This window comes from Gopherus flavomarginatus, chromosome 13 (assembly GCF_025201925.1).
Source record: "Gopherus flavomarginatus isolate rGopFla2 chromosome 13, rGopFla2.mat.asm, whole genome shotgun sequence".
Taxonomy (NCBI): domain Eukaryota; kingdom Metazoa; phylum Chordata; order Testudines; family Testudinidae; genus Gopherus; species Gopherus flavomarginatus.
In genome coordinates this window covers 9,112,118-9,134,682 of record NC_066629.1, presented here as the reverse complement: position 1 = coordinate 9,134,682, position 22,565 = coordinate 9,112,118, and the positions used below count along the sequence as shown (strand labels likewise).

Below are 22,565 nucleotides of genomic sequence, written 5' to 3'. Positions count from 1 at the left end.
TCCACTTATCAAACATCTTGAAAACTCCAGGACCTTCCAGTTCCATTGGGAAAATTTGTGCCCCGAGTCCTTATACTAGATCTGATGGGTGAGGCAGGTGGGAAGGGGGCGAGAAATGCCACACAATGGTCTCTTCCACAGCATTCTGGACTCATTCTTTCTGAAATCTGGTTTCATTGAGAACATTGTTAATCCAGAGTCAGTGCATGGAAAGACAAGGAGTGACTCCAGATGAACAGTGGGGCAAACAAGATTAGCAATTCTCCCTGTGTGGAGGGTCTCTCATTAGCTGCTCTCCCCAGAGAGCTAAAGGAGGGAAGCTGCTCAAACACTCTGTCCCTCTCTGCTCAGGATATTGGGGTTCAGCTTCCTGGGTCTGATGCTGCAGCCTCCATTGTGGTCTGGGAGACGAGGCTTAGCAGCTGCTGCTCCCCCAGCGGGTGTTCTGTGCTGGCATGTGACCTTAATTAAAGCTGCTTCTCTGCCCGGCCCAGGGGATAACTTTCTCCAGCTGGTACTAGCCCCTTGGGGCAGCCCTGGGCCCTGTTAATGCAAATTCTGAGCCAGAGTTTCCAGGTAACTGAAAGACCTCAGGAAAAGTGCTGGGGACTGGCAAGAAAGTGATTCTGCGCAAACAGCCCCTCGTCATTTCTCCTCCCATTAGCCATTGCCAGGAGAAAATCCTGCCATGAGAGAGCAAAGCCCCCAGGAATGGGACTTTCCCAGCCAGAGGAGCAGGGAGAGAGGACAGGGGAAGGAGAGACTGAAAAAGACAGTGGGAGAAATGAGTTGGGGGAGAGATTTCCAGCTCTCTAGTCCACCCAGACACAGGTATTGCAGCATCCCAGGGCAGAACCACTTTCCAGTGAACAAGAAAAGGCTCAGACAGAGGAAAAGTCAGTTCTTGACTCCATATTCGCCCTGCTGGGGTGTGACTGCCGTGGGGTCAGTGTTCGAGAGAATCCCCCACAGTGACTCCTTTGGTTCTGCTCTTTTCTAGCCTTGTGTTCAGAGAGTTTTTTATGGAGTGAGGGGAGGGAGAAAGAAGGTTAAAAATGTGTCTGTGGGCTTAGCCTGGCAGGAGGGGCGAGGTCTACACTGTAATAAAGAAATCAAGCATGTTCCCAGCACGGCAAAGTCTAGGATATCTGTCTGGAGGGAAAGGACCTGGGGGAATCGTGAAATGAAATTAACTAAAGCCTGTTCTGAAACCTCCACAACAGCCCTTCTTGCCCTGCCAGGGCTGCAGAATTACGTCCATGTTTTTCTCCAGCTCATCCCATCCTCCCATGACACAGGGAAGAGAAATGGCTGCAGTGGAGCCAGCTCAGGTACGGATTATTTTTTTGAGGGGGGGTTGGTGGGCTCCTACAGGAGGGAGAGGGACAGCAAATACACCGGAGATGGGAAGGTTTGCACAGTTTGGTTTGGAGGTTGGCACGGGGCAGGAAATGCACAAGGTGGAGAAAGGAAGGGCAGGGGGTGACAAACCTGCTGGGAGTTGTTTAATAAATGGCCTAGATTCTAGGAACAGACTCATAAGGTTCGGAGGTGGAAATGCTCTAGTTTGTGGAGCAGAAAATAACCCAGCTACATGGGGCTGGGAAAACTGACCAGACTCGTAGTGCTGGAGCCTGACCTGAGTAACCAGTGGCTGCTGTGAGATATGAAGGGGATACGCACCGATGAGGGTTAGGGGAGATTCCCCTTCCTTCATATCCAGCTCCTCACAATGAGGAGGCTATTGGGTTTCCTACTAGGGATCTCTCCCTGGTCCCTGCTAGGGCCTCCCTCTCCTCTATCAGTCTGTGGCTATTAGGTATATGATGGATCTGCTGGGAGAGATAAAGGGCTCTCTCTTTGTCCCCTCACTCTGATGTTTCCTGGATGCTCTGAGCAGGGTGGGGATGGGACTTTGACTGCAATCCACCTAGGGCTTCCGTTTGATGGGCTCCTCTCCCTACAAATAGTGGGGCTGTGAATGGGGCAGCAGGTATTGAGTGTTGGACTCTTGCTCTTTCAGGGGCCGGTAACCTTCGAGGAGGTGGCTGTGTATTTCACCAGTGAAGAGTGGGCTCTGCTGGACCCCACTCAGAGAGCCCTCTACTGGGATGTCATGCAGGAGAACTATGAGAATGTGACCTCACTGGGTAAGGGTTACTGTCCCCTTGGTTCTTGAAAGGGGAAATGGAGAGTTAAGGTTTATGCCAGCCCCACAATGCCACTTCTACTCTGCCCAGTTTCAGCATCACCTCAATATGCCAGTGAAACGCACACTACCAGAGACCCTCCCGTGCTGCAGAATGCTTTGGGAACAGAGCACAGGAGCCATATCGCACAGTGTGAAATATCTTCTGTTTGCTCAAGTAAAACTGAGGGTTAAATGCAGCGTAATTAGCAGAAGCTTCCTAGGGGTCACCAGATGAAATTAATAGGTAGCAAGTTTAAAGAAAATAAAAGGAATTTCTTCTTCAAGCAGCGCACAGTCAACTTGTGGAACTCCTTATCTGAGGAGGTTGTGAAGGCTAGGACTATAACAGGGTTTAAAAGAGAACTGGATAAATTCATCGTGGTTAAGTTCATCAATGGCTATTAGCCTGCATGGGTAAGGAATGGTGTCCCTAGCCTCTGTTCATCAGAGGATTTAGATAGATGGTAGGAGAAAGATCACTGGATCATTGCCTGTTAGGTTCACTCCCTCTGGGGCACCTGACATTGGCCACTGTCGGTAGACAGGATACTGGACTAGATGGACCTTTGGTCTGACCCGGTACGGCCGTTCTTATGTTATGTATGTATGCTTGCATTTGGTGCAAGGAGCTCCTGGCCCTCAGAGACCGTGTGGAGGCATTGGAGGCCAGAGTGTTGGAACTGGAGGAGCTAAGGGTGGCAGCGAAGCATTTTTGGTGAGGCTTTCCAGGACACTATTGAATTGTCCAAACTCCGGTCAGACAGCCCCCCACACTGTTGAGAAGGATGAAAGGCCCAGGGAATGAGAGCAGTCAACGGGAGCAGAGGGAAAGCTTCTCATAGTTGGGACCCTCCTTCCAGATAGCGTTGGGGTAACCTCTTGCACTGAGTTTACCTCACCGGGGGAGGGAACTCCAGTCATTAAGAAAAGGCAGCTGTTAGTAATGGGAGATTTGATCATTCGAAACAAGGATATTTGGGTTTGTGATGATCGAGAGAACCGTATGGTGACTTGCCTTGAGAAATCCGCAACCTACACACCAGGCAGGCATCTAGATAGATTTATGTGTAGTGCTGGGGAGGAGCCAGTGCTCACTGTACATGTCGATACGAATGACATAGGAAAGGGTAGGTGAGACCTCCTGGAGGCCAAATTTAATCTGCTAGGAAAGAGACTGAAATCCAGGACCTCTATGGTGGCATTCTCAGAAATGCTCCCAGTTCCACGTGCAGGGCCAGGTAGGCAGGCAGAACTTCAGAGTCTCAATGCGTGGATGAGATGATGGTGTAGAGAGATGGGGTTTAGGCTTATTAGGAACTGGGAAAACTTTGGGGATGAGGGAGCCCATACAGGAAGCATGGGCTCTACCTAAACCAAAGTGGATCCAGACTGCTGGCACTTAACATTAAAAAGGTTGCAGAGCAGTTTTTAAACTAAGAGATGTGGGGGGAAGCCAATGGCTTCAGAGGAGCACGTGGATCAGACAGAGACTTCTCTTAGAGGAGAGTGTAATGATAGAGATTTTTCTAGTTTTAGTCAGGAAGAGAGGCTGGAAGAGGATAAAGTAGGGGCCAGATCAGACGAGAAGTATTCTTGTGTGTGTGAATCTAACAGATCAGAAAAGGGCAGACAAATAAACAGTGACAAGTTTTTAAAGTGCTTGTACACAAATGCTAGAAATGTAAATAATAAGATGGGTGAATTAGAGTGTGTGATGCAGTAGGGACTGTCTGTGTGGGGAGTGGGAGAGCAGGGGAGGACTTTAGGAGATGGACGATGCCAGGGCCTGTAACCTGAGCTAGGTAAGGGAGGGGAAAGGTCAACACCTTTACCCGGGAAGGGGACAAAGGAAGGGAGTGGCAGGAGGGAAGCAGTTTGAGTTTGGGCTTGGGGCTGGATGGGCGGAATTCAGGGTATCCTAGCTAGGATCCAAGCACCCTGAAAGCCCAGAAGGACTCGGTGGAGGGGTCCTGACTGTGCCTGCAAGCTGTGCTGTAACCTGTGTTCCTGTTGTCCAATAAACCTTCTGTTTTACTGGCTGGCTAAGAGTCACTGTGGGTCCCAGGAAGAGGGGTGCAGGGCCGGACTCCCCCACACTCCGTGACAACTGGTGGCAGCGGCGGGAGATACTGCACCCCGTGGACGGCGCTTGCTATAGTAAGTGACTGGGGAGCAGTAAAACGAAGGGGGGATTAACCCCTAGGAGTGTGTGCCCAGTGAGAAGGACTTTGCAGTAACAGGGTCCCCCGGGGGATTGCAGCGAGCAGTCCCAGGGGCGAAGGAGTCGGCAGCTCGACCCTGGCAGAGAGGTGGTGACCTCACGAAGGGCTGGTGCACTAGGGGTCCCCCTGGAAACCGTGGGGAGCAGTGAGCACCCCGGCCTGTGAGTGGCCAGCAGGAAGATGTATGCCAAGTGGCGCAAGTGTGACCTGCTGGAGCTATGCAAGCAGAGGGGGTTGCGCCCAGGGAGATGCACCAAGAACCAGCTGATTGCCCAGCTGGAGCAGGGAGACCGCATGAATGAACGGAGCCCTGTCTCTGAGGGAAGCAGCCGGGCAGATGTAGCACAGGCACCAGTGTCTGTCCCCGCTGGAAGTGGTCAGCCGGCGGACGAGGGCTTCCCGAGACCCCCCCTTCCTAGGCGTAGGGGAAGGGCGGGGAGGAGCCCAGTGTATACCGAGGGCACCGTGACACCCCCGGCCAGCAGGGGATCCTCCTGGCGAAGCTCACCCCCCAGCAGGGGATCCGCCCGGCGAAGCCCACCCCCCAGCAGGGGATCCTCCCGGCAACGCTCAGCATCCGTGGAGCGGAGGCGGCTGGAATATGAAAGGGAGCTGAGACGGGAAGAGCTCGAGTTAAAGAGGCGAGAGCTGGAGGAGAAGGAGAAACAGCGTAAACATGAGGAGAACCAGCACCAGCTTGAGTGGGAGGAGAAGGAGAAAGAGCGTAAACATGAGCTGGACCTGGCCCAGCTGAGGAGCAGTGAGGCCCCGGCTGCGGTGAGCGAGGGGGGACCCAAGCCTACAAAGAGCTTTGATAAGCACTTGCTGCTCCGGCGTAAGGAGGGGGAGGACATAGATACCTTCCTGACGGCCTTTGAGAATGCCTGCGAGCTGCACAGGGTTGACCCTGCAGACAGGATCGCAGTTCTCACCCCCTTACTGGACTCCACAGCCGTGGAGGTGTACAGCCGACTGAAAGGGGCGGAGGCAGGGGACTACGAACTGTTCAAACAGGCCCTGCTCCGCGAGTTTGGGCTGACTCCTGAGATGTACCGGAAAAAGTTCCGGAGCCAGCGTAAAACCCGTTAGGTCACATACCTACAACTGGTCAACCGGGCGCAGGGGTATGCCCGCAAGTGAACAGCTGGGGCCCAAACTAAATAGGACCTGCTTGACCTATTCATACTGGAGCACCTGTACGAGCAGTGCCCGTCCGACCTGAGGCTGTGGTTGATGGACCAGAAGCCGGAGAACCCGCAGCATGCAGGCCAGCTGGCCGACCAATTTCTGGACAGTCGGGCAGGGGATGGCAGGGAGGAGTCTCGAAGGAGCAAGCCTGCCTCAACGCAGAGAGAAAGTCATCATGGGACCTCCCAAAGGGGACCTATGGAGAACCCCCCCAAAAGGGGAACATCCAGCGGCAGGTCCCTCCGACCCACTCAAGGGGACCCACGAGATATGGGCTGCTATCACTGTGGCCAACGAGGTCACATACGGGCCCAGTGCCCCAAGCTCAGGGACAGACCAAGCAGACCCAACCCGCAGAGGGTGGACTGGGTAAAACCCAATCGGAGGAGGGGCTACATTCCCAGGAAAGGGGGGCTGGCAACATACCACCTGTGGATGCTCCAGGTTCCGGGTTTTTGGTTTACCGGGTGGGTGCGGGGCTGCCCCTCCGGAAAGAGTGCATTGTTTCCCTGGAAGTGGATGGGAGGAAGATCACTGGGTACTGGGACACGGGCGCAGAGGTTACGCTGGCCCGGCCCGAGGTGGTGGCCTCAGATCGGATGGTGCCCGATACCTACCTGACCCTGATAGGCGTGGGCGGGACCCCATTCAAGGTACCCGTGGCAAGGGTACACCTGAAGTGGGGGGCCAAGGAGAGCCCCAAGGATGTGGGGGTACACCAATATTTGCCCACTGACGTGTTAATGGGAGGGGACCTTGAGGACTGGCCTAGTAACACCCAGAGTGCCCTGGTCGTGACTCGTAGTCAGAGTCGGCAAAGGGCACTGCTCCCTGACAATGGGGAAGGTACTCGACCCGAGGTGCAGGACCCTAACCCAGGGAGCGGGGAACGCCCAGGGGCACGGTCCAGAGAGGCTGCGGCCTCAGACCCAGCCAGCAAGAGAGAGCCGGTCCCCATCCCTGTCCCAGCTGCTTAGTTCCAGGCCGAAGTGCAGAAAGATCCCTCCTTGCGGAAGCACAGGGACCGGGCTGACCTCAGTGCAGTACAGACCATGAGGAGAGGTTGCAAGGAGAGGTTCCTGTGGGAGAAGGGGTTCCTGTACCGAGAATGGGCTCCCCCAGGGGAAGTAGAGTCATGGGGGATCAGGAGGCAGCTGGTGGTTCCCCAGAAGTTCCGTCACAAGCTATTGTACCTGGCCCATGACATCCCTCTCGCAGGGCACCAGGGAATCCGGCGCACCAGGCAGAGGCTGCTACAGAACTTTTACTGGCCTAGGGTCTTTACCCATGTCCGACAGTACTGCCAATCCTGTGACCCCTGCCAGTGGGTTGGGAAGGCCCGGGACAAGGGGAAAGCGGCTTTGAGGCCTTTACCCATCATAGAAGAACCTTTCCAGAAGGTGGCCATGGACATAGTGGGACCCCTCAGCAAGACGACCCGGTCAGGGAAGAAATACATCCTGGTGGTGGTGGATTTTGCCACTCGCTACCCCGAGGCGCTGGCCTTGTCCTCTATTGAAGCAGACACAGTGGTAGATGCGCTGCTGACAATTTTCAGCCGGGTGGGGTTCCCCAAGGAGGTCTTAACGGACCAGGGGTCCAACTTCATGTTGGTCCTGCTCCGGTCCTTATGGCAGAAATGTGGGGTCCAGCACAACTGGGCCTCAGCGTATCACCCCCAGTCCAACAGGCTGGTAGAAAGGTTCAATGGGACACTGAAGATGATGCTAAAAACATTTATGAACCAGCACCCGCAAGATTGGGACAAGTACTTACCTCACCTGCTGTTTGCGTACAGGGAGGTACCCCAGGAATCTACCGGGTTTTCACCTTTCGAACTGTTGTATGGAAGGCGGGTGAGGGGGCCCCTAGACCTGATGAGGGACGAATGGGAGGGGAAGGCCGCTCCCGAGGGAGAGTCAGTGGTGGAGTATGTCCTGACCTTCCGGGAAAGACTGGCCGAGCTCATGGGCCTGGCCAGGGAGAATCTGGCCCGAGCCCAGAGGAGGCAGAAGGTCTGGTATGACCGCACAGCACGAGCCCGTGCCTTCGCCACTGGGGATCAGGTGATGGTTCTCATCCCCGTGAGGAGAAACAAACTCCAGGCCGCCTGGGAAGGGCCCTTCAAGGTTATCAAGCAACTGAATGAGGTAAACTATGTGGTGGAGCTGTCAAACCAGGCACATCACCGTTGGGTGTACCATGTGAACATGATGAAACCATACTATGACAGGGGGAATGTGGTGTTGGCCGTGTGTGGACATGGGGAGGGGCAGGGAGATGACCCCTTAGTAGATCTGTTCCCTGGGACAAAAGCTGGTTCCCCCCTGGAGGCGATTCCCCTCTCTGATCAACTGACCCCGGGCCAGCACGCTGAGATCAGAGGGGTGCTGCATCTGTACCGACAGCTGTTTTCCAACCAGCCTGGACGCACTAATTTGACTGTCCACCGGGTGGAGACCGGGTCACATCCGCCTATAAGATGCTCCCCTTTTCGGGTCACTGGTAAAACTGCCCAGGATCTTGAAAGAGAGGTCAGGGACATGCTGGCTTTGGGGGTGATCCAGCCGTCTTCCAGCCCTTGGGCCTCGCCAGTGGTGCTGGTCCCCAAGAAGGATGGGTCAATCCGGTTCTGTGTGGACTATCGAAAGCTCAATGCCATCACCGTATCTGATGCCTACCCTATGCCCAGGCCTGACGAGCTCCTAGACAAGCTGGGAGGTGCTCGGTACCTCACCACTATGGATCTTACCAAAGGCTACTGGCAAGTGCCGCTGGATGCAGATGCCAGGCTGAAATCGGCCTTTATCACCCCTCTGGGGCTCTATGAGTTTCTGACCCTGCCCTTCGGCCTCAAGGGAGCGCCGGCCACCTTCCAGCACCTGGTGGATCAGCTACTGAGGGGGATGGAGAGTTTTGCCGTGGCATATATTGACGACATCTGCATCTTCAGCCAGACCTGGGAGGACCACATGTCCCAGGTTAAACAAGTCCTAGACCGACTCCGAAAGGCTGGGTTAACAGTAAAGGCTGAGAAGTGCAAGGTGGGGATGGCTGAAGTATCTTACCTGGGCCATCGGGTGGGGAGCGGCTGCCTGAAGCCGGAACCAGCCAAGGTGGAGGTGATCAGAGACTGTCCTGCTCCCCAAACCAAAAAGTAGGTCCAGGCCTTTATTGGGATGACGGGGTACTATCGAAGGTTCGTGCCCCACTTTAGTGCCATAGCCGGCCCCATCACTGAACTGTGCAAAAAGGGGAAGCCAGACAAGGTGATCTGGACTGAGCAGTGCCAGGAGGCTTTCCGGGCACTGAAGGAGGCTCTGGTTAGTGGCCCAGTTCTGGCAAACCCAGATTTTGACAAACCCTTTATGGTGTTCACCGATGCCTCAGACACGGGACTGGGGGCAGTGTTAATGCAGGAGGATGAAAAGGGGGAGAGACACCCCATCGTGTACCTGAGTAAGAAACTGCTACCTCGGGAACAAAGCTACGTGGCCGTCGAGAAGGAATGCCTGGCCATGGTGTGGGCCCTTTAGAAGCTAGAGCCATATCTCTTTGGGTGACACTTCACTGTGTACACCGACCACTCTCCCCTGACCTGGCTGCACCAGATGAAAGGAGCCAACGCCAAGCTCCTGAGGTGGAGCCTGCTCCTGCAGGACTATGACATGGACGTGGTCCATGTGAAGGGAAGTGCCAACCTGACAGCGGATGCGTTGTCCCGGAGAGGGGGCCCTGAACTTCCCCAGGTCACTGGGCAGAATGACCCCGCTCAGTTCAGTCTCGAAGGGGGGAGAGATGTGATGCAGTAGGGACTGTCTGTGTGGGGAGTGGGAGAGCAGGGGAGGACTTTAGGAGATGGACGATGCCAGGGCCTGTAACCTGAGCTAGGTAAGGGAGGGGAAAGGTCAACACCTTTACCCGGGAAGGGGACAAAGGAAGGGAGTGGCAGGAGGGAAGCAGTTTGAGTTTGGGCTTGGGGCTGGATGGGCGGAATTCAGGGTATCCTAGCTAGGATCCAAGCACCCTGAAAGCCCAGAAGGACTCGGTGGAGGGGTCCTGACTGTGCCTGCAAGCTGTGCTGTAACCTGTGTTCCTGTTGTCCAATAAACCTTCTGTTTTACTGGCTGGCTAAGAGTCACTGTGGGTCCCAGGAAGAGGGGTGCAGGGCCGGACTCCCCCACACTCCGTGACAGAGTGCCTTGTGTTAAAGAAGGATATTGACATAATAGTCATCAGAGAAACCTGGTGGAGTGAGGACAATCAATGGGACACAATCATTCCAGGGTACAAAATATATTGGAAGGACAGAGCAGGTCATACTTGGGTGGGGAGGGGGAGTGACACTGTATGCCAAAGAAAATATAGACTCGAATGAAGTAAAAATCTTAAATGAAACCACATGTTCCATAGAATCTCTATGGATAGTAATTTCATGCTCTAATAAGAATATAACAGTAGGGATCTATTATCGACCACCTGTCAAATACAGTGATAATGAGGGTGAAATGCAAAGGGAGATTAGAGAGACTATCGAAATAAAGAACTCCATAATAGTGGGGGATTTCAATTATCCTCATATTGACTGGGTCCATGTCAGCTCAGGACAAAGTGCAGAGAGAAAATTTCTCAATACTTGAAATGACTGTTTCTTGGAGCAGCTGGTACAAGAACCCGCAAGGGGAGAAGCAACTCTCCATTTAGTTCTGAGTGGAGGGCAGGATCTTGTCCAAGAGGTAACTATAACACCACTTGGAAATAGTGATCATAATATAACAAAATTTAACATTCCTGTGGTGGGAAGAACAGCTCAATACTGTGGCATTTAATTTCAGAAAGGAAAACTATGCAAAAATGAGGGGGTTAGTTAAATAGAAATTAAAAGGTACAGTGACTAGAGTGAAATCCCTGCAAGCTGCATGGATGCTTTTCAAAGACACAATATTAGAGTCCCAACTTAAATGTATACCCCAAATTAAAAAACACAGCAAAAAAACTAAAAAGAGCCACTGTGGCTTGGCATGACCATGTAAAAGAAGCAGTAAGAGATAAAAAGGCATCTTTTAAAAAGTGGAAGTCAAATCCTAGCGAGGTGTATATAGAAGGGAGCATAAGTGCTGCCAAATTAAGTGTCAAAATGTAATAAGAAGAGCCAAAAAGGAGTTTGAGGAACAGCTAGCCAAAAACTCAGAAGCTAATAACAAAATGTTTAAGTACATCAAAAGCAGGAAGCTTGCTAAACAACCAGTGGGGTCCCTGGACGATTGAGATACAAAAGGAGCCCTTAAAGACGATAAAGTCATTGCGGAGAAACTAAATGCATTCTTTGCTTCAGTCTTCATGGCTGAGGATGTTAAGGAGATTCCCAAACCTTTTGTGGGTGACATATCTGAGGAATTGCCACAGATTGAAGTGTCACTAGAGGAGGTTTTGGAGAACTTAACTGTAACAAGTCACCGAAACCAGATGGTATTTACCCAAGAGTTCTGAAGGAACTCAAATGTGAAATTGGGGAACTATTACCTATGGTTTGTAACCTCTTCTTTAAATCAGCTTCTGTACCCAATGACTGGAAGATTGCTAATGTAACACCAATATTTCAAAAAGGCGCTAGAGGCGATCCTGCCAATTACAGACCGGTAAGTCTAACGTCTGTGCCAGGCAAATTAGTTGAAACAATAGTAAAGAATAAAATTGTCAGGCACATAGAAGAACAAAAACTTTTGGGCAAAAGTCAACATGGTTTCTGTAAAGGAAAATCATGTCTTACTAGTCTATTAGAGCTCTTTGAAGGTGTCAACAAACGTGGACAAGGGGGGTCCAGTGGACATAGTGTACTTAGATTTCCAGAAAGCCTTTGGCAAGGTCTCTAACCAAAGGCTCTTAGATAAATTAAGTTATCATGGGATAAGAGGGAAGATCTTTTCATGAGTTGAGAACTAGTTAAAAGACAGGGAACAAAGGGTAGGAATAAATGGTAAATTTTCCAAATGAAGAGGAGTAACTAGTGGTGTTCCCCAAGGGTCAATCCTAGGACCAATCCTATCCAACTTATTCATAAATGATCTGGAGAAAGGGGTAAACAGTGAGGGGGCAAAGTTTGTAGATGATACTAAACTGCTCAAGATAGTTAAGACCGAAGCAGACTGTGAAGAACTTCAAAAAGATCTCACAAAACTAAGCGATTGGGCAACAAAGTGGCAAATGAAATTTAATGTGGATAAATGTAAAGTAATGCACATTGGAGAAAATAACCCCAAGTATTTATACAATATGATGGGGGCTAATTTACCTACAACTAATCAGGAAAAATCTTTTAGTCATTGTGGATAGTTCTCTGAAGACATCCAGCAGTGTGCAGCGGAAGTCAAAAAAAGCAAACAGGATATTAAGAATTATTTTAAAAGGGATATTCTCTGTATTATTGTCTATCTTATTGCTCTTATATAAATCAGTGGAAATAACTAATTTAGACCCCATCATTTTATATGTATATTTGGGATTGTTTTCCAATGGGCTGCACTATGTGCTACCCTGACATCTAGTACTGCCGAGATCCTGCATTCAGTAATATCCATTCCCTTTCTGTACCCTTTCTCCACTGAGCCCCACGCTTATGTTTCCAGCTTCCCTGGGACTCTCTCTCTTTGTTTCTGGACCTGTCTGTCAGCAAGAAGCAGAGCCAGGGAGACTTGCCCTCTGTCTGGAGACTTCGATTTCTGGGACGTTGATTTACTTTCTCTATGTTTTAGGAGACTTTGAAATTAAGTGTCTGTGACATTAAGCACAGTACAATCTGGAGTGTTGAACAGCTGTGTCCCCTCAGTTCCCCGGGCTGGGGTGCCTTTTACACGGCTCTACTCTGAGAGCAGCCACTCCTGGGCAGCTAACACGCAGTCTCCAGCATGTAACTCGCTCCCAGCTACATAGTTTTGAGTGCTGCTAGTCGGCAACTCCCGAATGACAGTACCCCACAGGAGAACCCCAGAAAATTCTCTGCTCCTAGACATCCCCCAGAAATGTGCATCTTGTCCTGTCCAGCACACTACTGAACAATGGGAGCTCATGAAATCTGTTATTTCATCAATGAAAAATGACATGCACCAACCTTGTTATTCCAAATGGAGTTTCCAACACACTTTAATCCAACCACACTGGTTAGATAAAACAATAAACCAAGATTGTTAACTCCTGAAAAAAAAAAATTCAGTGACTGCAAGTAATGAGGCATAAAAGTCAGACTTGTTTACAAAAGAAATGCAAGAGAAAACACAAACTAATGTTTAACTTAACAAGCTAAACTGGATTTAAAACAAATGTTTCTCTCACCATGTGCTGAGACAGGCTGGCTTTCCTTTCAGCCAGGACTCCCTCTAACCCGCCCCTGCTGCCCACATTCAGTTCTTCAGGAGTTGTCATGAGCAGAGGGAAAGGGGAGAGAGTGTCTCATGCATTTTCCTCACTTCTTTTTATAATTCAGTCCTTTGTACTAGAAACAAATTCAGTTCTCAGCTGAGTCATGGTGACAGGCTCTCGTAGATATGAGCTTCAAGTTGTCCCTTTGTTGGAATGTGAATGTCTTCTTCACACCTTCCCCCTCCTGGAGGATGGCTCTTTGACCAGCTGTTTGCCTTGCTGTCTCTGAGGAACTTAGGGTTAGGGTGCAACTTTTTCAGTAATATCATACTGTAAAATCTCTTCACTTTACATACAATGTTGCTACACATTTTAAGGAGGATATTCAGTAGATTATGTCTTTTCAAATGTTACCTCACAAGCCATACAGTGATAAATGAAGGGGAGGGGATGGATCTCCCTTTTATAAACACTCAGCCAGCCAGATTGCTGTAAAATCCTTGTTGGTGTGACTTCTCTGCTTGCTTTACCTGTAAAGGGTTAACAAGCCCACACGTAAAAGAAAAGGAGTGGGCACCTGACCAAAAGAACCAATGAAAAGGCTAGAAGATTTTTAAATGGGACAGTAACTTTCCCTTTTTCTGCTGTTCTCTGGAGAAGGCGACACAGAGTAGCAATGCTGTGTATGGCTTGGAGCAGGTTTGAAAATTCATCTTCCATACCTAGAAATGATTTGGACAGGGAATATTTAGACAGACACAATCAGGTTTATATTTTTTATTTTGGCTTTTGGAACTCCTTTGTGCTATCCCAGATGCTTTTGTTTGCTTCTAAGCTTTAAGCTGAACCCCCAGGAAGCTATTAAGCTATTTTGGGTGCTTAAAAAATTGTTTCTTTTAAGATCTAGCCAAAGCCTAAGTTCCGAATGTATTGTTTTCCTTTTCAATTTTAATAAAATTTACCTCTTAAGAACAGGATTGGATTTTTGGTGTCCTAAGACGTTTGTGCATGTTGTTTGATTAGCTGGTAGCCAGAGCTAATTTCCTTTTTCTTTCTCAGCTCTTTCCCGGAGGGGAGGTGAAAGGACCAGAGGGAAGAATTCTCAAGTGCTGCTTCCTGGGTCCAAGGGTTTGGGTTTTTTTTGCATTTGGGTAGTGGCAGCATTTACCAAGCCAAGGTCAGAGAAAAGCTGTAACTTTGGGGGTTTAATACAAGCCTAGAGTTGCACAAATTAATTTTTAGAATCCTGGTGGCCCTCCACTTTCTGCACTCGGAGTGACAGAGTGGAGATTCAGCCCTGATACATACTAGGAACAAAATTGATCCTAATTTTCTAGAAGAGTGAACATAGGGGCACAGACTTGTACAGTGTCTGTCTATGTGTTCCCAACATATCTGTGGGTATTTCAGTCCCTCACTAGCAAGTTGTTTGGCATCTTCAAACACCTGGGGAACTGGTCCTGGGAATTCACTGGTTTATTAAGTGACACTGTATGGAATTGAGAGACACTTTATATTATTTTTATTTTATTATAAATACCAATATGATGAAATTGCAGTGAATCGTGCTAGATATGCCATGTAAGGTGTCAGTGAAAATGTTATGATTTTCCTCGTTTGATAATCTTGTTTCTATCTTTGTATTGTGAGTTGTAGATATGTAGGTTATATCTGTATTCCAGACTTGTGTAGTGTTTGAGTGACACCCCCAGACATATTGGCATCAGCACTGCCCAGCCTGTTCGATGGCCCATCCGGGGTCATCAGCTGTACCATGAGCCCATTGAAAGGATCAAGGGGATACACCTATTGAGTCAGCAAGACATGCAGGGGTATGCCTGTGTACTGAGACCTCCAAGTCTTTTCCATGCCATGTGCTGTTAAGCTTGTGTTTGGGACACAGGAAGTAGAAGCCACTTGGCAAAAAGAATATAAAGGGCAGCTGCATCATCTGCATTTTGTCTTCAATCCCTCTTCCTACCTCTGGAGCAACTTCTCTACAAACTGAACCCTAGAACAAAGGACTGAACGATGTGGATGTGTACCAGAGAGCCTTTCAAGCCAAAAACTCACCAATACTGCTAAGAACCAGATATATAGATTTCTGAATGTATCTGACTGTTTTCCCATTTTAACAACTTCCTTTTTCTTTCCTTCTTCTATAATAAACCTTTAGTTTAGATGCTTTCTTGCTTATAAACCTTTAGTTTAGATGCTAAGGATTGGCTGGCATCATAGTATTCTGGGTAAGATCTGAACCTATACAGAGCTGGTAATGTTGCTGACTCTGGGGTCAGAAGAACACTTTGTTTATGTGAGTAGAGTTTTTAAATAACCTCTCACTGTGCCGGACCTAGGTGCTGATTGTGAGTCAGAGAACTGGAATGCAGTAAAAGGGTCCGTGTGATGTCTTTTTTCAGTTTCTCGATAACCAGTGTGGAGGATCAGAAGCACAGTTGATGACTGATCAATGAATGTAACTTCTGTGTTAACCCTCAGTTTTGGAAGCATCTGCTCTCCCTTTTTCAGCCTGCCCTGATCTTGGAATTTTCAGTGTGGACTGCCCCAGGCACACTGGGTCACACTAAGCACTGAAGCTAAATTAATAGTGTTTTTTATGACACAGTCATATGAAATCAACTGAACTCCTTTGTGTTCTTTCATCTGAGCAGGGTTTCCAGTTTCCAAACCTCACATAAACTCCCAGCTCGAACAAGGGGAAGAGCCATGGGTTCCAGACCTCCAGCGTTCAGAGGAAAGAGAGATCTTGAGCTTTTCCTGCACAGGTAAGGAAAGATTAAACCAACTCAGAATCTGTAAGTGCCTGAAGGAAACATCTGGGATGCTTTAAAATGTCCTTGAAAAGTTTCTCAGTTCATTATTGTCCCTAGCAGGGGTCATATCCTCAGGGTAAATATAGCTCAAGGCTTCCTGTAGACCCTAGCAGACACCAGGCAGTAGCTTCCTCCCTTCCCCCTGTGAATTTGGATGGGATGTGAAGGCTGAATTGATCCCCTCCTCTCTCCTGTTTAGGGGAAGAGTTTGGAGGAGTTCAGTTCTTTGACCTCTCTCAAGCACTTGTTTTGGTTTGACCTTCCCCTCTCTATCTCTGTTTGAGGTTTCTGTCTCTTATCACAGCAGGTTATGCAATGGTATGTGAGAAAGAGGAGCAGAATTCTCACCAGGAAAATGTTGAGCAAGTGGCTAAACACAGAGAATTATTGCAAAGATCGAAAAGAGATGTGTCCAGGAGTCTTGAGCAGGGAAAATCCTGTGAGATTCAGCACAGACCAGAAAGAGAGCAAGGAAACCATCCAGGGGAGAAAATGGGTAAATTTATTTCCTGTCGGGGAACTCAGAAGCGTGTCAAGGAAACCACAACACAGCAGGAAATCCTCATGGGAAAGAGGGAAAATACATGCAGTGAGTGTGGAAAAACCTTCACTTCCAGCTTAGCCCTTTCTGTTCATCAGAGAATCCACATAGGGCAGAGGCCTTATGAATGTCATGAATGTGGGAAAAGCTTTATTACCAACTCAGGCCTTTCTGAGCATGAGAGAATCCACAAAGGGGAGAGGCCCTATGAATGCTGTGAGTGTGGGAAAAGCTTTATTACCAACTCAGGCCTTTCTCAACATCAGAGAATCCACACAGGGGAGAGGCCCTATGAATGTCATGAATGTGGGAAAAGCTTCACTCGCAGCACAGGCCTTTCTCAACATCAGAGAATCCACACAGGGGAGAGGCCCTATGAATGCTGTGAGTGTGGGAAAAGCTTTATTACCAGCTCAGCCCTTTCTCAACACGAGAGAATCCACACAGGGGAGAGGCCGTATGAATGCTGTGAGTGTGAGAAAAGCTTTATTACCAGCTCAGACCTTTATAAACATCAGAGAATCCACACAGGGGAGAAGCCCTATGAATGCCGTGAGTGTGGGAAAGGCTTCACTCTCCGCTCAGGCCTTTCTAAACATCAGAGAATCCACACAGGGGAGAGGCCCTTTCATTGTGGTGAGTGTGGGAAAACATTCACTGACAGATCAGTCCTTTCTAAACATCAGAGAATCCACACAGGGGAGAGGCCCTATGAATGCTGTGAGTGTGAGAAAAGCTTTATTACCAGCTCAGACCTTCATAAACATCAGAGAATCCACACAGGGGAGAGGCCCTTTGAATGCTGTGAATGTGGGAAAACCTTCACTGACAGATCAGTCCTTTCTAAACATCAGACAATTCACACAGGGGAGAGGTGCTATAAATGCAGTGAGTGTGGGAAAAGCTTCACTCAGAACTGTCACCTTACTAGGCATCAGAGAATCCACACACAGGAGAGGCCCTATGAATGTCATGAGTGTGGGAAAAGCTTCTCTCGCAGCTGTCACCTTACTGGGCATCAAAGAATCCACACAGGAGAGAGGTGCTGTGTATGCAGTGAGTGTGGGAAAAGCTTCACTCACAGGTCTCAACTTACTAGGCATCAGAGACTCCACACAGGAGAGAGACCCTATGAATGCTGTGAGTGTGGGAAAAGCTTTATTACCAACTCAGGCCTTTCTCAACATCAGAGAATCCACACAGGGGAGAGGCCTTATGAATGCTGTGAGTGTGAGAAAAGCTTTATTACAAGCTCAGACCTTTCTAAACATCAGAGAATTCACACAGGGGAGAGGCCCTATAAATGCAGTGAATGTGGGAAAAGCTTCACTCACAGCTCTCAACTTACTGGGCATCAGAGAATCCACACAGGGGAGAGGCCCTATGTATGCATTGAGTGTGGGAAAAGCTTTATTACCAGCTCATACCTTTCTCAACATCAGAGAATCCACACAGGGGAGAGGCCCTATGAATGCCGTGAGTGTGGGAAAAGCTTCACTCGGAGCTCAGGCCTTTGTCACCATCAGAGAATCCACAGAGGGGAGAGGCCCTTTGAATGCAGTGAGTGTGGGAAAACCTTCATTCACCGCCAGCAGCTTATTAGTCATCAGAGAATCCACACAGGTATGAGACCCAATGGAAGCAGTGAGTGTGAGAAAAGCTTGTCTTGCCACTGAGCCCATGTAAGCCATCAGAGAATCTGCAAGGGGGTCAACACCATAAAACCCTCTAGGGCTATCAATACTTTAATACTTTCCTGGTTCCCACATAGTAACTTCTAAAAGCTGTTTGAAGCACCAATATCCCTCAGCTTGTCCAGATGAGTGAGTTGCCCATTTTTGCAGTTTGACCTCTTTGAGGTGGACTCATTTGTCCTTTCTATCAACTCCATTCTCCCATGAGTAATTCAAGTGTGCCCTTCCTATCAGGAACCAGGAAGCGTCACATTTAGACCATTCCTCCTATTGCAAAGTTCTTGTTAGAGTCACCAGTGATACAGATTGTATCATTGCCAATTGTTCTCACGTTGTGCTGAAGAGCAGTTATAGTGGGAACTTTTCATATTACATTTAAATGAAGAGGAGCAGGGGCAGGAAAAAAGTGTCATTTCAGCCTCTGTGATACTTGAAGATGTAAAAAGCAACACAGAGTCCTGTGGCACCTTGTAGACTAAAATATGTATTGGAGCATAAGCAATATACAAAAACCTGTAGAAGAACACTTCAATCTCCCTGGGCACACAATAGCAGACTTAAAAGGAGCCATCCTGCAGCAAAAATACTTCAGAGCCAGACTTCAAAGAGAAACTGTTGAGCTTCAGTTCATTGGCAAATTTGACACCATCAGCTCAGGATTAAATAGACTGTGAATGGCTAGCCAACTACAAAAGTAGTTTCTCCTCCGTTGGTGTTGATAGGGAAACCAATCCCCCTTAGTTTAACCCTTAGTTTAATAGCCTTGTTTATGTAAGTTTTACGGGCCCACATATAGAGACCTTAGGCTTCTGCTGACTAATACTTGTAGGAGTTAAAGGTTTAATTGCTTTAAGGATAAGGAAACGGGGTATGCAGCACTAACAAAAGAGGACCTGGAAAAGAGACAACGGGTCTCCTAGAAATCTGTTCTGCTATAGATGAATATATTTGTTTTGGCTGGCATATGATGCAAGTAGGGGATCCCAAGGAGGGGTCACCAGGTAATCAGCTCAATACTGCCCTATCATATAATACTCGATAATGACTTCTAATAGAATTCTCCTTTAGCTTGAATAAGTTTTATAACAAAGGCTTTATTGGCTTTATGCTAAGTTACCTTAATAACTGGTCTGTCTGTATAAAGTTAAAAGCTTGCTTATCAGTATAAAATTAATACTCGTCTGTCAGTGCAAAAGCCATCTGGCCAGAACTGGGGAAACTGGACTCCAAAAGAGGATCCCAGGAGACCATGTGAAGCTTGCTCAAAGTAACCGCAAATAGGGGTAACAGAACAGTCAAGGCCGTGTGATGGCCAAAGAACATCAGCAAGGAAATATAAAAGTCAGTTGCTTGCAAAATTGCAATATGTATGCCATATAAGGAAAATATTAATTGTGTTTTGCAGTGTAAGCTATATAATAATCCAAATAAGGTTGTATTAATGCATAAGCAAGATATGATAATTTGCTGTTTTAAGCTTTATAAGGTGCAGGGAAATTTGTAAGGGTAGAGCAGCTTACCCCTTGCTAGGGGATATGCTAGCTCTCCCGGTATGCATACCTGTGTAACAATAAAGGAGCCTCAGGCTGTCTGATCAAGTCATTGAGGTGGTGGTTTTTTCCCCGACAGTGTTCACACCTCAACTGCTAGAAGAGGGCCCCATCCTCCCTGATGGAACTAACCTTGTTATCTCTAGCCTGATCCTTGCTTGCGTATTTATACCTGCCTCTGGAAATTTCCACTACATGCATCTGACGAAGTGGAGATTCACCCATGAAAGCTTATGCGCCAATATGTCTGTTAGTCTACAAGGTGCCACAGGACTCTTTGTCACGTTTTACAGATCCAGACTAACACAGCTACCCCTCTGATACTTGGAAGGAGATGGGGTGACTCAGAGATTCCCTCCTTCCCCATCATGGCAGATCTATTACCTTTTGTCTGAGTCAGGCAGAGTTTATCACCATCACATTCTACCCCTCCACTTCTCAGTGTCATATGATGAAGTGTTCTCAGTTCTCTGTGCTTGGAGATGATGCTCTAACTTCTTTAATCCTCTAGCAGGGTTGCTATGACTGGAGATGAAAGTATCAGAGACTGAGAAGGGGAATTCAAATGGATCCTAAATGCAGTGTGATCATTTCAAGTTTAAATCCCAGGTTCCATCTATTGGTAAAGCCAGTTCTGGCAAGATGGCTGCTTTTTTCCCCATTATGGGAATGCTAGGATACTAAACATGTTGTAAATAACATAACTGACTGTTGAGACAGTGCTCAATGAAATATGTCTGAATGGATCGGAGAAGAATGTGATGAGAGAATCTCTTGTCCTGATTCTAAATAATTAGATGTAACCTGCTCTGGAATTTCAATTTACACTTTCATTGTCATGTATTCTATCTCTCTGTGATCTAGGTTTCTATCTTTCTTTATGGCTGTGTGGTCACACAATGAGATATTAGTTCAGCTCAGATTTATTGGAGAATTTAAGACAAATGACCATTTGCTAAAGTCATCATTTCTCACTTCAGCTTTGCTTTTTCCCCATCCTTCCATGATGATATGGAGAAAGTTCAAGTGCAGTTCTGTCAATAGGAGAGAACTCTCCAATTTACTGGCCATGCTAACGAAGGCACAGCAGTGATTTAAAATCTCCACTTGGAAATGGTGAACAATAGCAGACCCCCGACTAACTGAAGAAAGTGCATATGACCACAGTGTAGTTCAATTGTTTAAATCAATATTATCTCAGATGTCTGTGTTGGCAGGCCAAGGCCTCCTGCTGATGTAGCGCTATCTACACAGGGGATTAGAGATGTGTAACGATGTTGCTCAGCTGTGTTGATTTTTCACACCCCTGAGCAATAATTATACTGAGAAATGTCTTTAGTGTAGACCAGACAATTCTCTCTTGTATTTTCTGCATTTGTATCACTTCTCCCCTATTTTCTACTACTTTGAAAGATTTAAAGTGTGAAAAGAGAGGTATTTTTCCTCATAATGCTAACATTCCCACATAGGAGACCTCTTCCACCAACACGCATGGCAGAAGAACCAGAGGTATATGAACTCACAGAAGTGTTGGGACAAAGCACAACTTGAGCCAAGGTTCAGTTGTTGGCAATGGGCATTAAAAGAAAACTAACGTATGTGACCCGAATTTGTGATCTTTGAATATATTAGTGTTACTAGTGAAAATGAAATGATAGGTGATGTTATTGGTTAAAGAGTAAGAGACTAATTGTTTAATAATCTGAAATATTTTGGAAAACTGAAAGCTGTCTTTTTTTTTTTTAATTCTACAGGAAATGATGGTTAATCTTCAAAAGTTAATTTGATTTAATTTACCTCCTGTAGTGTACAGAGTTCTGGTAGAAAACCTCACTCCAAAGGTTGGGGTGGGAGAATAGGTGTTAGAAAGAGTGTATAAGAGAATATTGGGTCTGTATAGATTTTATTTTTTTGTATTTCAAATAGAGCATATTTTGCTTAGCTTCAAAGTCAATTTCTATTAAAAGGAAAACTACTTGAGGAGACAAGTTGTATAGGTTTTTACCCACTTACACTGTAAGCGTCCCTGACTTACCCACTTCTCTAATTTGCAAAGGAAAGGCCTGACATCTGTCATAGGATGTGTCCAGCAGGTAGGAAAGCTGCAGTTGTCAACCATCAATATCAAGGAAAAGGCTTGATTAAGAAGCTTCGTTTCAAATTAAATTAAAATGTTGATCTTATGCCACTGGCCTGCTCAGCCTGCTGCTGGTCTGGGGTTGTGTTCATCTAGGCCGGCAGTGGGCTGAGTGGGGCCTGCGGCCAGGACCCCAGTTGAGAAGGGTCTGTCAGCCAGGACCCCAGACTCAGCCCACTGCCGCTCAGGGGTTCCATCCGCTGGCTCCTGCCAGCCGGGATCCCGGCTGCCGGACCTGCTCAGGCCGCTGCCGGTCTGGGGTCCTGGCCCTGCCCACATACTGTGGGTACCTACCTTCTCCCTGGTTCTCGCCCATTCTCTTCCTCTCTCTGCACCGAGATGAGGGTGGGAGTGGACCGAGCACAGGGCTGAGGGTGAAGGGTCTGGCCAGGAGCTAGAATAAGGGAGGGGGCTCAGGGTTGGGGCAGGAGGTTTGGGTGTGGGAGCACTTACCTGGGGAACTCCCATTTGGCATGAGGGGTGCAGGTGGGAATGTGTGCGGAGGGTGCAGGAGCTCCCATTTGGTTCTCAGGGTGGGGGTGGAGATGTGCAGGGTACATGGGATGTGGGGAGGCTAGGGATGTAGGGGGTGCAAGAGTCAGGGCTGGGGGCATGTGAGGGGGTGCAGGTGTCAGAGTAGGGGGTTGGGTATGTGTGGGGGTGCCAGAGTCAGGGCAGGGGACATGGGGGGTGGAGGGGTGAGAGAGTCAACAGAGGTCTGGGTGGTACAGGGCTCAGGGCAGGGGCCAGGGTGGAGTGGGGGGGTGCAAGGCTCAGGGCAGAGGCCTGGGGGTTGTGGGGGGGTCAGGACTCTGGGCAGAGGACTGGGTGACTGCCTCTCCCAGAACTCCC

The 22,565-nt window shown here is 48.2% G+C and overlaps 2 protein-coding genes across 6 annotated transcripts in view; both read left to right on the top strand.

Annotated features, from left to right (window-relative positions):
- The window catches only part of LOC127033614 (zinc finger protein 883-like), a 139,968-nt gene extending 121,955 nt beyond the window's left edge, over nt 1–18,013 (top strand). Inside the window, exons 2-5 of one of the 5 annotated variants that reach the window (XM_050921588.1) lie at nt 1,242–1,331; nt 2,024–2,150; nt 15,630–15,743; nt 16,096–18,013. In XM_050921588.1, the coding sequence (XP_050777545.1) occupies nt 1,242–1,331; nt 2,024–2,150; nt 15,630–15,743; nt 16,096–18,008 (2,244 nt within the window). In that variant the 3' untranslated portion in view covers nt 18,009–18,013. The remainder of the gene's footprint in view (nt 1–1,241; nt 1,332–2,023; nt 2,151–15,629; nt 15,744–16,095) is intronic. The other 4 variants (XM_050921589.1, XM_050921590.1, XM_050921591.1 and 1 more) reach the window with 4 other exon arrangements.
- LOC127033611 (zinc finger protein 420-like) overlaps nt 1–21,556 on the top strand; it is a 496,719-nt gene extending 475,163 nt beyond the window's left edge. Inside the window, exon 8 of the transcript XR_007769140.1 lies at nt 21,436–21,556. The gene's annotated coding sequence lies outside the window, so the exon portion shown is untranslated. The remainder of the gene's footprint in view (nt 1–21,435) is intronic.
- The last annotated feature ends 1,009 nt before the right edge of the window (nt 21,557–22,565 follow it).